The sequence below is a fragment of the Camellia sinensis genome, chromosome 10, assembly GCF_055761805.1.
Source record: "Camellia sinensis isolate YWXY chromosome 10, ASM5576180v1, whole genome shotgun sequence".
NCBI lineage: Eukaryota > Viridiplantae > Streptophyta > Magnoliopsida > Ericales > Theaceae > Camellia > Camellia sinensis.
This window is the reverse complement of record NC_138970.1, coordinates 115,710,602-115,725,995: the sequence shown is the minus strand read 5'-3', so window position 1 is coordinate 115,725,995 and position 15,394 is coordinate 115,710,602. Positions and strand designations below refer to the sequence as shown.

The 15,394-nt window shown below is 42.1% G+C and overlaps 1 protein-coding gene across 1 annotated transcript; it reads right to left on the bottom strand.

Moving 5' to 3' along the window:
* Window positions 1–4,449: 4,449 nt before the first annotated feature.
* Window positions 4,450–4,776, bottom strand: LOC145800637 (uncharacterized). The gene has a single exon (XM_082890352.1). It carries the CDS (start codon window positions 4,774–4,776, stop codon window positions 4,450–4,452), a length of 327 nt encoding a protein of 108 aa, XP_082746478.1.
* Between the last annotated feature and the right edge of the window lie 10,618 nt (window positions 4,777–15,394).

The window sequence follows — 15,394 nt, the reverse complement described above, 5'->3', positions numbered from 1 at the left end:
CTCGTTGAAATCCGTGTTTTAGCCTACTTGCGGGTAGCAAATTCCAAAGCGCTTTTCAAAACAAACGGATGTGCAAGCTTGTTTCCAAATTAGGCAATCTAGTCTATACTTGTTTGCTGAGCGCATAACATAGTAATTCTAGGCTAATAACCGGAATAAGAACACATAAAGTTTTCAAAATCAGATATCACGATTAGTAGAGGCCGGTCTTCAGACCGGGCGAAAGAGGGTGCTCATAGCTGACCTTCCCCGATCGTACCCAAGCTCTCGAGCCGAGATAACTCCGGTGATGACGGACATGTGGCCTTCAGCACCGAGTCAGGGTTTCCTAAATTCTCCCATTAAAAAATATTTAGGTGGCGACTCTGTATCTGGCAAAGCAGTCCATGTTTGGCACTTCTTTTCAAAAAATCTGTTTCTCAAAACGATTTGCCGGATTTGGACTCTTTGGTTCAGATTAAGAACCGTGACACAAATCGAGTCCGAACTGTAGCATGAGGCCCACGGGCGCGTCTACAGAAGAGTACGCCGGGTCCTGGGTACCTCTAGATTGCGAATCTTGCTAGAGGGTCCTTTCTGTCGGACTTGGTATCTAGGGGAGAGGTTTATGCCCCAGACTCTAGGCTTACCTGACCCCGTTATTCTTGCTCCACCCTCTACATCTATAAGGATCGCCGATAGTCTACCGATCGAGGCTATTGTGTAGTTCATGGCGGGGCAAGATGTTAATCTTTTCTACAGTGTTGGGGATTACACCGCCCTTATTCAGACCTACCTCATGTCACCTTTGACTAGAGCTCAAGCAGGAGGCCCTACTGATATACCTGCTGCCAGAGGCGCTGCTCGTGGGGCTGGGTCTAATGTTGGAGGGGTTGCCCCTGTCATTTATGTAGCAGGTCTACTCATGATCTGGACTACGATCACATATTGGTGGCTGAGTGGGACAACCTACCAGATTCCGATTGAGCACGAGAATGAGGAGCATGAGTACGTCCAGGACCCCGACGTGCGGCACGTATGCCCTTTACCTTGCAGTTTGTATTTCATATTCTTTTTTCTGCATATTGATGTTCAAACTCATTTGTAGGTGCCAGTAGGTTACGTAGATGATCTCCTTCAGTTGGTTGGCTCCTTGATCCACATGGTATGGAGGAGGAAGGCATCACTCACCTACTATGGTCTTCAGGTATCTTGCTTTTCTCATCTGACATGCACTGGTTTCCTCTGACTATATTCATACTATTTCTAGACTAAACTGAACTGATGCTATATTTCTTGCAAACTCTTTTCAGCCTCCACTTGTACCAGCGGACTTGTGGCACCCCCTCCAACTATAGGGAAGAGAGACAGACGAGCTCCCACACATGGAAGGGGTGAAGGCAGAGGTAGAATCAGGAGTAGTGATACCCGGAGTAGGAGCTAGAGCAAGAGTGGAGAGTGAGTCTCGAGTATAGGGGGCTTTTTCGTCTGCTGAGAGGACATTTACTAGTGAGGACACTGAGACCAGAGACACTGAAGAGGTCGTGAGCGAGCACTCCGAGTCTGAGGATGGAGAAGATAATTCTGGCTCGGAGTCACAACCTTCCAGAGATAGACGGCGACAGTGATCCTAAGTCTTATCCTCGAAAGAGGACGAAGAGGGCTTCCCGACGCACTTGACCTAATGGATGTTGATTTTGGATTTCTCTTTTTCTTTTGTTTTGTAGTATAGAAAATGTATAGCTTCAGATAGGTTCTTTACTTCTTGTTTTTGAAAATTTGTATTTCCTCTTTTGTAAAAACTGTGATTAGGGTCGAACCCTTTAGTTTTATGAAAGAATGAACTTTTACTTTGCATAGAATCTCGAAAGTGGCACAAACACTTATATAAAAAAGGATTGTATTTGAATTTGAAACTGAGTATCATCACACTTGAATGAGTTCGTAACTGGATATTGAGCCTACAATCGACCAAAATGTAAAATACAACTCAACAAAAGAGAAAGAAAGTAAAAACAACTTAAACACAACTACTTACACCTGCTTGAAGTAAAAGACTCAAAACCAAACTCCAAAATAAAGAGGGCAGACATAACACTGCTGCCAAGTTGTTTGGTCGATAGACTTGGCCGGTCGGCCAATGAAATGTACGGCCGGCTGGTGGAGTGGCCAGCCGGCCAAGAATTGATGCTGAACAGCTAGCAACAACTGTCAGCCACTCACACACCCTTATCTTCTATAAAGGTCTTCTCTTGCTATTTCTTCGGCAAAACTTCATATTTTCTACAGTTTTCTTTGAAAATTGAGATTTTTCTTGTTAAAAGGCTCAAGGATTGGACGACCACTTTGGATGGTACAGAAAAGGTAAATTTTCGTAGTTTCGGCATAAATGCTCTTTTTTGTTAAGTTGCACTTCACTTTGTTTTCTATTTCTTCATGTCGCTGCCCACTGTTGGGACTCGGTTATTCGTGTGTTTTGCTTCGGATCACAAGAGATGTGTCTGACTCTTGAAGAGTTTCAAGCACTAATGGAGTCCTGACGCAACGAAGAAATTATGCCTTAATCACTTTTTGGCCATGCACAGGCTCTTGAACAAATGTGTGGCCACTCTTTCAACAAGGCTAAGTCTTTGAATGATGGTTGAGAAGTGAACATTCTTGACTTGATTCATCGTTTTGCCGACATTGGAGATAGACACGACCTTCTTTGGTGAGGTTACCGCCAACATGCTCTCTACATATGCTTGCTCGCCCAGTATCTTCTTGTCCTTAATGGCAATGGGGTTAGCAACCGACTGATAGAGGTGGTCCAACGCCTCAAGGAGGGCCAAAGTTGTATAGGCTTGGCACTGGCCGAGACCATAATGGGTTTGGATGCTTTCCATCGGCAAAAGACTTCTCGATTTGTGGGGAGTCCACTACTTCTCCAGGTATTGTTTTCTACCCTTTCTTATTTATGACTTCTCACATCACTTTGGCACTTACTCTTTATTTTCTCTTGAAGCCCTTTCCTTATTTTTTCTCTTAACGTATACTTCTCTATTGTTTTTAATCTCTCTCTTTTTTTTTAATCCCTTCCCAAGTCTGGTTGATGGATAAGCTGAAGGTCATGGTTGCCCCGAGTATTCGGCCAAATCCTACTTTTTTCACTCGCGGCTAGTGGACTTTCCCACAGATGGACTGTGGTGCCATTAGATGTGCAGTAGATCTATAACTAACATTGTTTGGCATTGCCCCTGGTTGAACTTGACTGAGATGAGCTACAGCATGTCTCGCCAGCCAGGTGTACAGTTGATTGGCCTTACACACTGCATGTTCTATTTCCTATTCAGGTTTAGGCGCAGTTTGGGCATGATCAAACCCGTCCAGATGAGGGGGAGGAATACCCTACTCCATTTCTAGTTCATGCTCCATACTTGGCTCGATACCTCGCTGCTTGGAGAATGAGAGTGCCTTTGGCCCCTGCTGCTAGCTTTATTTACGCCCTTTTTGGCGAGTGCTTAGCTCGGCTCAAGGATGAGGCACAGGTTGGGCCATTCTTGCTAGCAGAGACTTCCACGAGTGCGAACAGGAGACAGAGGGACTACTACTTGACTCATCTGCGCCCCTAGTTTATTGCTTTGACTTTTCTTTTCAAGTTTTTAGGATGTAAAAGCAACTTTGATTTAATTAGAGAGTTTAAGGGTGTACTTGTATTGAACTCATGTAATTAAAGTGTTGTGAGTACTGAAAATTTTCCTTTTTAGTCCAAAGAATGGTCAATGTTGTAAAAAGTAAAATTTTGAGAAAATCAACTTCATTAAAACTTTTCAAGACAATTTTCATGAACGGTCATTACCTAACACACATGGAATCATTCCTCAAGATGCATAGCCCTAAATCAAAAGATCATAATTGCCCATAACTACATTCATCTTCACTATTGCTCTACCCCTTGCTTCATCTTCTAACTGGCCTTTCTGCCAAACGGAGGTAAAACAATCAAGTCAAACCGATGGTGAGATGAACCGATTAAACAATGGATAGGACAGTTGAGTTGAAGATGATTACAGCCGAACTTCGAAATGAAGTTGCCTATGTATCCCAAAGATGGGAATCAGGCCTTATGTAATTCACGGTTAAGGTTCACTCGAGTATTTACTCTCTCCTTTTATATTCTAACTTTTGCCAAAGTCGCCCTTTCGATTTTCAACTTTGCGAGCTCTATTTTTCTTTATTTCAAAATATTTTATGCTCTAACTTTTGCCTAGGTCGCCCTTCTGAATTTTTGGCCTAGCGAGCCTCTCAAGGATAATATTTCTTCAACTTGTCTATATTGATCAATTGTGAGAACTCCAAGCCATCTAAATCCATAAGGATGATTGCTCCCCTTGACCAAATAGATTTGATGATATAGGGACCAGTCCAATTGGGTTTAAACTTGCCCCTAGGGTCGTGGATGGGAGCTCGGTTATCCTTGAGCACCATATCTCATTCTTTGAGGTTTCTGGATTCGACTTTCTTGTTGAAGGCCCTAGCGATTCTGCGTTGATATCCCTGGATATAGTAGAACGCCTTTAACCTTCTTTTTTCAAGCAACATCAGTTCTTCGAATCTATTCTGGTGCCAATTCACCTCTGCTATTTGACAATCAGCCATGATTCTCAATGATGACACTTTAATCTCGATTGGTAGAATAGCTTTCATCCCATATACCAGAGAATATGGGGTGGCCCCTGTAGATGTTTGAATCGATGTTCTATAATCCCAGAGTGCAAAAGGCAGTTTATCTGGCCAGTCTTTGTAGGCCTCCATCATCTTTCGTAGGATATCCTTGACATTCTTATTTGCGGCTTCAACGGCTCCATTGGTCTATGGTCTATATGTTGATGACTTATGAAAAGCCATATTATATTTCTCAAGCAAATCTACCACCTCTTTTTTGAAATGTGAGCCATTGTCCGAGATGATCTCATTTGGCACTCCATATCTGCAGATGATGTTATTCCTGATGAATTTTGCCACATGTGATGCTTTTAACATGGAATACGATTGTGCTTTCACCCACTTGGTAAAATAGTTGATTGCCACTAAAATGAACTCATGTCCACTTGAGCCCTTTGGCGAGACTGCTACAATAACGTCAATTCCCCAAACTAAGAAAGGCCATGGTGAAGTCATGTTGTAGAGTTTTGACGACAGGATGTTCATGCAATTAGCATGGATTTGACATTTGTGGCATCGCCGAACAAAGTTGATACAGTCTTCCTCCATGGTTGACCAATAATACCCCTGTCTAAGGATCTGCCTGGCCAGCATCACACCATTCATGTGTGCCCCACACTCCCTTCCATGGATGGCCTCCATGAGACGTTTTGACTCTTTTTCTTTGACACAGAGCTTGTGCATTCCCAAATGCCCCCTCTTGTATAACTTATTTTCATAGATGATGAACTGAATGGCCAGACGCCATATTCCTCATTTATCTTTAACATTTGCCCCTAGTGAATACGCATCCTTCTCCAGAAAGTTCCAAATGTCATAATACCAGGGGTTCTTGTCTTGAACTTCGTCTATTGCAGCTATTGTCTCATAGGCAGGAATGTACTTTTGTTCAATGATAATCAGACGCACCTTGACTCCGAGCGGTATGTTTACCATGGAGGATAGAGTTGCCAATGCATCAACAAACCAGTTGTTCTCTCTTAGTAGATGTGTAAATGTCAGTTTTTCAAACCTTGGAATCAGAACGTCAAGGGTCTGATGATAAACGTTTATTTTCTCTTCTTTAACCTTCCAATCTCTGATGGCTTAAGAAACAACCAAGTTCAAGTCTCCAATGACGTCCAACCTTATTGCCCCTAGTTCTAGGGAAGCTTCCAATCCAGCAATACACACCTTGTATTGTGCTTCATTGTTGGACACTTCAAAACAAAGTTTGAAAGCCAGGGTTATATAGGAATCATTGGGTGCTATGAGCAACACATCTATTCTATAACCGTATTGATTAGCTGCTTTGTCAAAGTACATTGTCCATGTCTTTTCTTCAACTTGTAGAATGTCTTTATTTGGGAATAGATACTCTACTGTTTCATATTTTTCCACTGGGTGGTCTGCCAGAAATTTCGCTACTGCTCTCTCTTTGACTGACTTGTGCGTGACATACTTGAGGTCAAACTCGAAGAAGAAGCAACCAACGAGCTAGCCTACCTGTAAGTGCCAGTTTCTCAAAGAGATATTTAATGAGATCTAATCTTGAAACCAAAATTATGGAATGAGCTAACATGTAGTGTCTCAACTTCCTAGTGGCTAAAACCAAAGCTAAGCAACCTTTCTCTAGAGGAGTCTAGCGGGTCTCGTAATCCAATATCTTCTTACTTAAATAGTAGATGGCCTTTTCCACCTGAGCTTTTGATTCTTGTGCTAGCATTCAACCAATGGTTGACTCCGTCACTGACAGATACATGATTAATGGCTTCCCCAGCTCTAGCGGCGACAATACATATGGGTACTGAAGGTACTGCTTGACTTGCTTGAAGCCAAACCGACATTGATCATCCCATCGGAACTTCTTTCCCTTTTTGTCTTATAAATTGCATTTTTCCAGAAAGCCACGTACCTCCCTTTTAGTCTTTAGTGGTGGCATTCTAATTGATCTTGGATGGATCTACTTTAATTCCCCTCTGCGTAATCAGAAATCCCAGCATTTTCTATGCAGTCACCCCCAAGGTACACTTCTATGGGTTTAACCCCAGCATATACTCCCTGATCCATTCAAAGAATTTTTACAGCATGATGTAGTGATCTTCTCGATCTTTGGATTTTACAATCATGTCATCCACATATACCTCAACTTCCTTGTGGATCATGCCGTGCAGGATTGTGGTTACAGCTCTCTAGTATGTAGCCTCGGCATTCTTCAACCCGAATGACATGACTATGTAGTAGTAGGTACCCCATGGCGTGGTGAATGTAGTCTTCTCTCTGTCCTTAGGTGCCATCAAGATCTGGTTGTACCTAGAAAATCTATCCATGAATGATAGCAAGGCGTGGTCGGCGGTGAAGTCTATCAATTCGTCGATGTGTAGCAATGGAAAGTCGTCCTTAGGACTAGCCTTATTTAAATCTCGGAAGTCGACAGAAACCTTGATTCTGCCATCCTTCTTTGGAACTAGAACAATATTGGCTAACCAAGTCCGATATTTAGACACCATTAAGAATCCTGCTTCGATCTGCTTGGTGACTTCCTCTTTAATTTTCAGTGCCCAATCTGGACGGATTCTGCACAGTTTCTGCTTGACTGGTTGGGCCTCAGGGTCAAGAGGGATCCAGTGCTGTACAATCTCAGGATCGATTCCAGGGATGTCTTCGTAGGACCATGCAAAAACATCTTTGAAATCTTTTAATAAAGCGATTAAACACTCGTGTTCCTCTGAAGACAACGTGGACCCAATCTAGACCGAGCGGGGATCTCTTCAGTACCCACGTTAATTGAGATGATCTCATCTATGCAAGGCTTAGCACACCCCTCCTCCTCTTGGTCAATCAAGTTTTTCAAAGCCCGAGGAATTTCTTACTCTTTGTTTTCATTAAAATTTTGAAAATCTTGGTCAATGTAATAAATTAACGGTACAGAAAAGTAAACAGAATCTGCAGCATTCTCATTCAAAAGTTCTGGATCCTCAGTTATGACAGACTCAAAACAAAATGCAAAAAAGGACCTAGACAGGACCTTGGCACCCAGGTTACCACCCCCGAAAATGCCATACTCAAACTCCTCAGACTGACTCGAATCTAATTCCGACTCAATAGACTCGATGGAATCAAACTTAGGCTCATCATCCGATTCAGAACTGGCAATAAAGCCCTTCTCTAACTACCAAGCAAGATGTGGCACCCTCGACGCATCTAGAATGCGTAGATTCCACAACCGGTTCCTCTTCGATCATTAAAACAGTAAAGGTATCCTTCAAGTTCTTTGTACTAGTCTTAGGATCTGTCAAGAGATCCACCAATGCTGCACCTACTCCCACCTCACTGCTGTCTGAATCGTCATCTTTACTCTAGCCGGCATTGATACTTGGATCACCCCTTTTTTCATCACTGTTTTGAAGTTAGTGGTCGAAGAAGTTTTCAAATCTGGGAAATGCTTTTCCGTTGGGGAATCAACCCAAGGCTTTGGAAAGTGGCAAAAGGGGAAATCCTCTCATTCTCTGATAAAGCGTTCATTCAACGTTCCCCAAATTGGCCTGTGAACCAGCTCATAGTGTTTCCCAGTCCTCTTGGTCTTGGCTTTTTCTCTCATTTCTTCTTCCTTCCTTCTCTAGTCTTCTTTGGTGGTTACATAACCCAACCCAAAAGTATATGGATTATGTGGCACATCAGTTAGCACTGCAACACCTTTTCTCCTGCTCCTACTGAGCCCCATCCCAGGAATATGTCGTAATTTGTTCATGAAATAAATGGAATAGGCATTGACATACATGCCTTCGTCCTTAGCTAAGATGGTTTACACTAACTGGGCTTCTGCTAGCATGAAACCTGAAAGAAACACATCCTTATCACCAATATTGATTTCTAACAAAGGTGTAGTTACCTCTGGTAGTGGATGAATAGATGAATTCTTGAAAACAGTAGTAACCCCTCCCTCATAAGGGTATTTCAGCATTTGGTGCAAGGTGGAGGATACAACCTTCATGTAATGCAACTAAGGCCTTCCCAAAAGTAGGTTGAAGGCAGCCCGTACATCATATACATGGAACTCAATCTCATGCTTGAAAGGGCCCACTTGGACTTGCACTTTCACCGTCCTTATAACTTCTCTGCTCGTATTGTCGTATGCCCAGATCACTTAGGTTGTGGGGATGAAATCCACTAGCTTTAGGCCTTATTGATAGCAGAGTCAGTGTCCACTAGAACCACTAGAACCCATTTTCCTCTACACTCAACAGATATGTATAGCGGCTTGTTATGAGCTGATCCTTCCAGTGGCAGCTCCTTATTAGAGAAGGTGAGCAAAGGTTTGGTGTTACCTGGGAAGATCAGACCGATGAGCTTCTCTGGTGTAGTATCAATGGATAGCTTGGCCTTATCCATCACCGACAAAACTGCCTGCCAGTGTACCCGTGAAGCCATGAGGAGGCCCCAAATGGAAATGTCAACCTGGATCTTTTTTAATTGTTTTAGAACTAGCTCTTCCTCTAGCTTCTTCTCATTCTCAACCTCCCTGTCTTTTCCTGAGGGTTCAACCTAATCCAAATATGGAGGTTTAAAATATTGTCCACTCTTGGTGAGGTGGTCTATTTCTTATGAATACAAAGTATTGTCTGGGATGTGATCTCCACAGTCTTCATTTGTGTGGGCAAGATGCAAATTGCTATCTTCCCACCATTCACTTTCATTTGGAGACAAATAGTTGTTTGGCCCAACTTGAATCACCCCTATAGGATAATTCCCCTCCCCCTCCGCAGGGCTACAAGGTATTGTGGCCTTCCGGCTATCTTCGATCCTCTCCTATTCAAACTGCCCCAGCACAACTTCCTATTTAGCGTCTACGATTTTATCAACACCAAATTCTTGGGTTTATTTTTCTGTACTACTGCTCTCTGGCACTTTCCTTTCCTCTTGGGCTTCTCCAGCTACCACAGCTGCTACGACTTTCTTTTCTTCAGATTTAACTCCAGTTTCTTCTTCTTTGTTGGACTTATCACTTAGTCATCCTCGATTATCAACTGATAGGCTCAGATCAAACCAACCAATCTATATATTGCCATGGTCTTGTTCTTCGAAGAATTGGAGGTTGTTCAAATCTTCCTCAAGGTCTGCAAGATCGTCTAATCCTTGGCTTAGGCCGTCTTTTCAGACCACATTAATGTCAACTAAGCCTGGTAGTACTACCTCAGGCCTGGATTGACCCATGAGAACGATGTATTGGCTCGGGTCATATTCCCCCTTAGACAATTCCCCCAGAATTTCTAGTGACAGACCGACACCTCCTTCGAAGGTAAAAACCTTATCCTCTTTGGGCATTGTCACCAAAGATTTATGAGGTTTGGTTTGTGTGTTGGATGTGTTAATCATGCACAAGTCTATGCCCTCAGCGATGAACAACACCGGCTTTGGTAGATGAGAGGGGGTGATACAAACGCTTGGGTTATAGGAAAGGGGTAGTGTATGGATGTAGTTAGTACATAGTGGGAGTGGTACCTGGTTATGGTTGGGTAATGGGTTGGTTACGGTGTTTGGCTTTTGAGGTGGAGCTATAAATTTGTTGTCGATGAGGTCCTGGATCTCAATACTTAGTGGGATCGTGCCTACGTGGAAGAGGGTCTGGAAGTGGTCGAGGGCTGAGGGATTTCAAATGTCCCTTTTTCATTAGCACCTACATGACTCGAGATAGAGTCATGTGGAGCTGATTGTATGTCCTTTGGTTTCGGGTAGGGTTGGAAGTTTGTAGGCTCATATTGGCAAAGGGGTCAGTGGTTTTGGCAGCGGTGACAACACTCACCTTTGAAGGCCTCGCAGTTGTGCTACCCCCGGTAGCATTGGAACTACGAATAAAAGGCCTCTTGGCTGACTCTTTGTCATCTGTGATGATACCCCGCTTTGTTGCGTCTTCAATCTGAACTCCTATTTCATGAAGTTCCTTGAAGGTGAACAAAGGGAGAACGATCATCTTTTATAGCAGCTTACTGTGAAGATTCCAAACAACCATTCACATTTGATCCTTCTCTGAGGGTTGGGTGGTCATCATCGATGCCTTGGCCCTCCACCTAGTTACAAACTCTGAGAAACCCTCTTTAGGTTCCTGATGCGTTGCCTCAAGATCATGAGTTGTGACCTCAATCTGCGTGTTGTAGGAGTATTGAGCAATGAAAGACTCGGCAAACTCCTTTCAGCTCTATTTCAGAGAGTCCTCCAACTTAGCATACTAGATGGCAGTTATAACCGACAACTTTTGAAGTCTGGTCAAACCCATTTGTCGCAAGATATCTGAAAATAGAAATAGATGTACCATTGGGTCTCCAACTATATTGAAGCCGTCAATATGCGACAATTGGAACCACTCCGACAAAGTAACGACGGATTCAATATACCCATCCTCTATATCCAGAATAGAGTTAACTCCCTATGCCTTCTTGAACAATTTTCTAAGTTTGTTGACTTTGAGCATGGTCGGGTTAGCCTCGAATTCAAAAGGTGCCTCAGTCAAGTAAACTGGGACTCTAGACGTTTGTACTGGAATTAGATCTGCTTGGATGGGAAAAATCGAAACACCCTTAGCTTGTGGACCTTGAGTTGCAGCAGCATTGGCAGTGGTACTGGTCATAAGGATAGCCATGTTAGGTGTGTGTGAAGTAGAAGCCGCAGTTGGCTACTGTTGTTGTTGTTGCAACCTGTTCGTGACCTCAACTTGACGAGCCAGGTCATGCTGGAGCGAGTCAACTGACTGTTGTAGGAGGATTAGTAAGTCCTCCAAATCTAATGATGGATACTGAGCCATTCTAGGTGACTGCGCTTGAGGTGTATTGAGTATAGGTGAGCTGAGGGGTGATTGCTAAAATAACTAAATTGGTGAACTTTGTCTGACCTTTCTTCACCATACAACTGGTAACAGTGAGGCAAACACTAGTTGTCCCCAAACAAGATCTCCAACCTTACAAAGTCTTCTGACGCGGGTCCAGAGTACTTGGGGGATATCAGAACTTTTTAAAACTATGATTTTGGACTACCTAGCAAAAAAAATAGAGAAAAGCAACAAGCTGAGAAAATGGATAGCACCTCAGCACAAATAGATGCGATCCTAGCTTTAAGACTATACTCCCCATTGAATTCTGCCCTACAAACTGAAATCAACTGTACCACTGATATGAAGCATTCTTGTAAAGTTTCACTGTAAAGCACGTACTAGATAAAGAGAGCCAAAATACCCCTATGAGGGGGGAGGGTTACCCTGTCCTAGTTTTTGTTATGATCTAGGGCTTGACTAATTTAAGCAAGTAGTTTCACAAAATCCTGCATATGGGCGAGCATCATGTCCTATGTTGGAACAGTCGTTAGAGCTTTACTATATGCACTGGGCCAATTGGTCAAAATGGTACCTCAGCAAGGTTACCTAATGTACTTCTCACACCTAACACCAAAAAGTGAAAGGAGGATCAAATGGTACAGTGGTAACCCAGATCTAAGGGTTGTGTTCCCAATGTGACATTGCCTACGTTCGACCAACCTTTTGGCAAGCTTTTCGCAAGCCTTTGGTCAATCGTCCAGGATATCAGATGGTAAACACAACGACTTAAGAGCACAAATGAAAATGCAATACAATGAACATATATTTGTAAATAAAATATCACATCATGAAGTCCAAGTCAAGTTCTCTAATTCTCTAGTAGAGTCACCAGAAATTGTAGTTGGTTTTTCATGCTTCTCGAAGGGGTTTAGTCTCCTCGGGTACGATAGCCCTACAGTTCAGACTTTCGTGGTTCTAAATCTAGTTCCACAAGTGCAATGTGAAAAAAAAAAAACACTAATGAGAGTCCAAATCTAGCAAATCTTAGAAAAATCCATTAATTATCAGAGATGCCAAAAATGGACTGCATTGCTAAATTTCAGAGTCGCCACCTAAATATTTTTGAAAAATTTTGAAAACCCGTGACTCGTGCCAAAGGCCACTTGTCTGTTATAACCAAAGTGTCTCAACTCAGGAACTTAGGTATGAGAGGGGAAGGTTATGAATTAAGCACCCCACTCACTTGATCAAAGATCGGCCTCTATTAATCATGATGTGATTTTTATGCGTAGTTATGCTCATATTCTGATTATTATGCTAGCTTACTATGAGAGACACACGAGTATAGACTATTTCACCAACTGTAGAATGCCTTCATTTCGTGTTTCTTTGAAAAGATTTTTGAATATGTGCTACTTGAAAGAAAAGTAAGCTCATATGTACATTAATCAAAATAATCCCAACTTAAGCGAAAATAGCCTTCATCCATATGCATTCAAAGAGGTATTCCAAATAAGCACATAGCCTCATGGTATTATGCTTGACATTGTAGCACAAACACACATGCAATATGTTAAAGCAAAAATGCTCACCTAATACTCAACCGAGGCAAGCCAAAGAGAAGAAAATAATTAGAAAAATGCATGTTCCTAAATAAGCAAAGTGATTAATGCTACCCATCCGAAAATGTAACTACTAATATGGATCAACTCAAAGCATGCGTAACGCACGTATTCAAGCAAGTAGGAAATGGCAATGATATTAGAATGATGAACTGAACTTAATGCATGCAAAACGGATACAAAGCATAGCAATGATATGAAATGAAAAATAAGATACTACCACGATAAGCATATAAATAAAAGGGAGAAAGAAATGGGGGTTGAAAGTTATACAAATATTATAAATTTGCCCTCACACAAGAGGGTCCAATAGAGTGTCCCAATTAACTAATTATTCAGCACAATTGAATAGACTAATTAGCTATATTATTACAAGTCCAAATGAAAGTAAGGCAACTAATTAATTACAAATTATTTACGAATATGAATATTAAGGGTACTAATCTAATAGACTTGGATGGGAGGCGAGGAACCGCATGCGCACAATCGAGAACATCTTCTGGAAACCTCTCTGTTTGCTGCCAGAATCTACTCTGTTTGCAGTCAGAAAATTATTCTGTTTTGGCCTCAGATTCTGTTCTGTTCTGCTGTAAAAATTCCACTTTCTGTACAAAATAGGTGGCTGGCCAGCTGTAGACTGCCCGGAACTCTCTCTGCGCAGCCTCTCTTTTCGAAGAGGGGGCGAATTGGGTTCTTAGCTACTACAGTTCAGACTCCTATCACGGTTCTGAATTTAATCTCACAAAGTGCAATGTAAGACTGATAAATCACCAAAGAGTCCAAATCCAGCAATTGGTTTTGAAAAATCAATTTTAATCAAAAAGTGCCAAACATGGACTGTTTTGCTAGATTTCAAAGTCGCCACCTAAATATTTTGTTTTGGGAAATTTAGGAAACCCTGACTCATGCTTAAGGCCACGTGTCTATCATCACCAAAGTTGCCTCAGCTCGGGAACTTGGGTACGAGAGGGGAAGGTCCTGAAATGAGCACCCTCGCTTGCCCGATCAAAGATCGGCCTCTACTAAACATGATATGTTGTTTTTGAAAATACGTGTTCTTATTCCGGTTGTTAATCTATCATTACTACGTGATGCGCATAGCATACAAGTATAGACTAAATCAGTCAATTTGGAACAAAACATCTCATGCTTGTTTTTTTCGAAAATGGTTTGGAATTGCTACTCGCAAGTAGGCTAAAGCGCGGATTTGCCACCAAACATGGTGGGCTTAAAACCTGATGATTTGCCACTTCAAGTGGGCTTAAAACATACATTTTGGTGAATTGTTCCAATTCAAGCAATGAAGCCTTCATCCACAGGCATTCATCCAGTTAAACACTTAAGCGCATAGCCTCATGGCAAGCATGCACTCACACTCATGCAAGGATGCTAAAGCATAAATACTTACAGTGTACTCCGAGCCAAAACAGAAAACTAGTTAGAAATCATGCATGATCCTAGCTATGTTAAGATGCCTAATGCAACACATGCAAAAATGCACCTAAGTAGGCTTGGCTATCTAAGATGGCATATGAATGCAACACTTGATAATATGTTGTTAAACACGTATTCAAGTAGGTATTTGAAATACAATGCAGGACAAATGAATGATGCACGCATGCAAGCATAAGGTATGCTAATCGAGATATGCCCTAAACTAACCATCAAAAGTTGATAAGTAAAAGGGAGAAAGAAGTGGGGGTTGGAAGACATGCACATACACACGCACGCTTATTACAACGTTGCGCCCTCTCGGAGGAGGGTCCGAATAAATAAGCTAAGCTACACTACGCTAAGCTAAGCTACTTATTACAAAACAACTAATTAACTATGCTAAGCTAATTAATCATTATAGACCGAATTGAACAACTAGCTAATCTAAGCTAATTAGAATATTACAAAGCAATTAATCTAATTAATTATAACACACGTAATTAACTACATCTAGCTAACAAAGCGATAAATTGCCTCGCGGGCGAGGAGATATGCATGCTCGGTTACATCCTCCCGGAAATCCACCGCCTTGCCTCTAGATGCCTCTGTTTGCACTCTTTTGGACCTCTGAAAATTATGCCAACTTCCAGATTGATTCTGTTTAATCCTAGGAACATGCTGATGAACTGATCGGCTAGAAGTGATGGCAATCAGCTAGTATTGGTGGCCGGTCGGCTGGCTTGGGTGGCTGGTCGGCTAGGGCATGTGGCCGGTCGGCCACTGATTCCTGAAATTTCTTCTTTTTGCTGCAACAGAGCACAAATAGAGGCATTATAGTGTATTTGCAAGAAAATGTGTGTGCAACTACCCT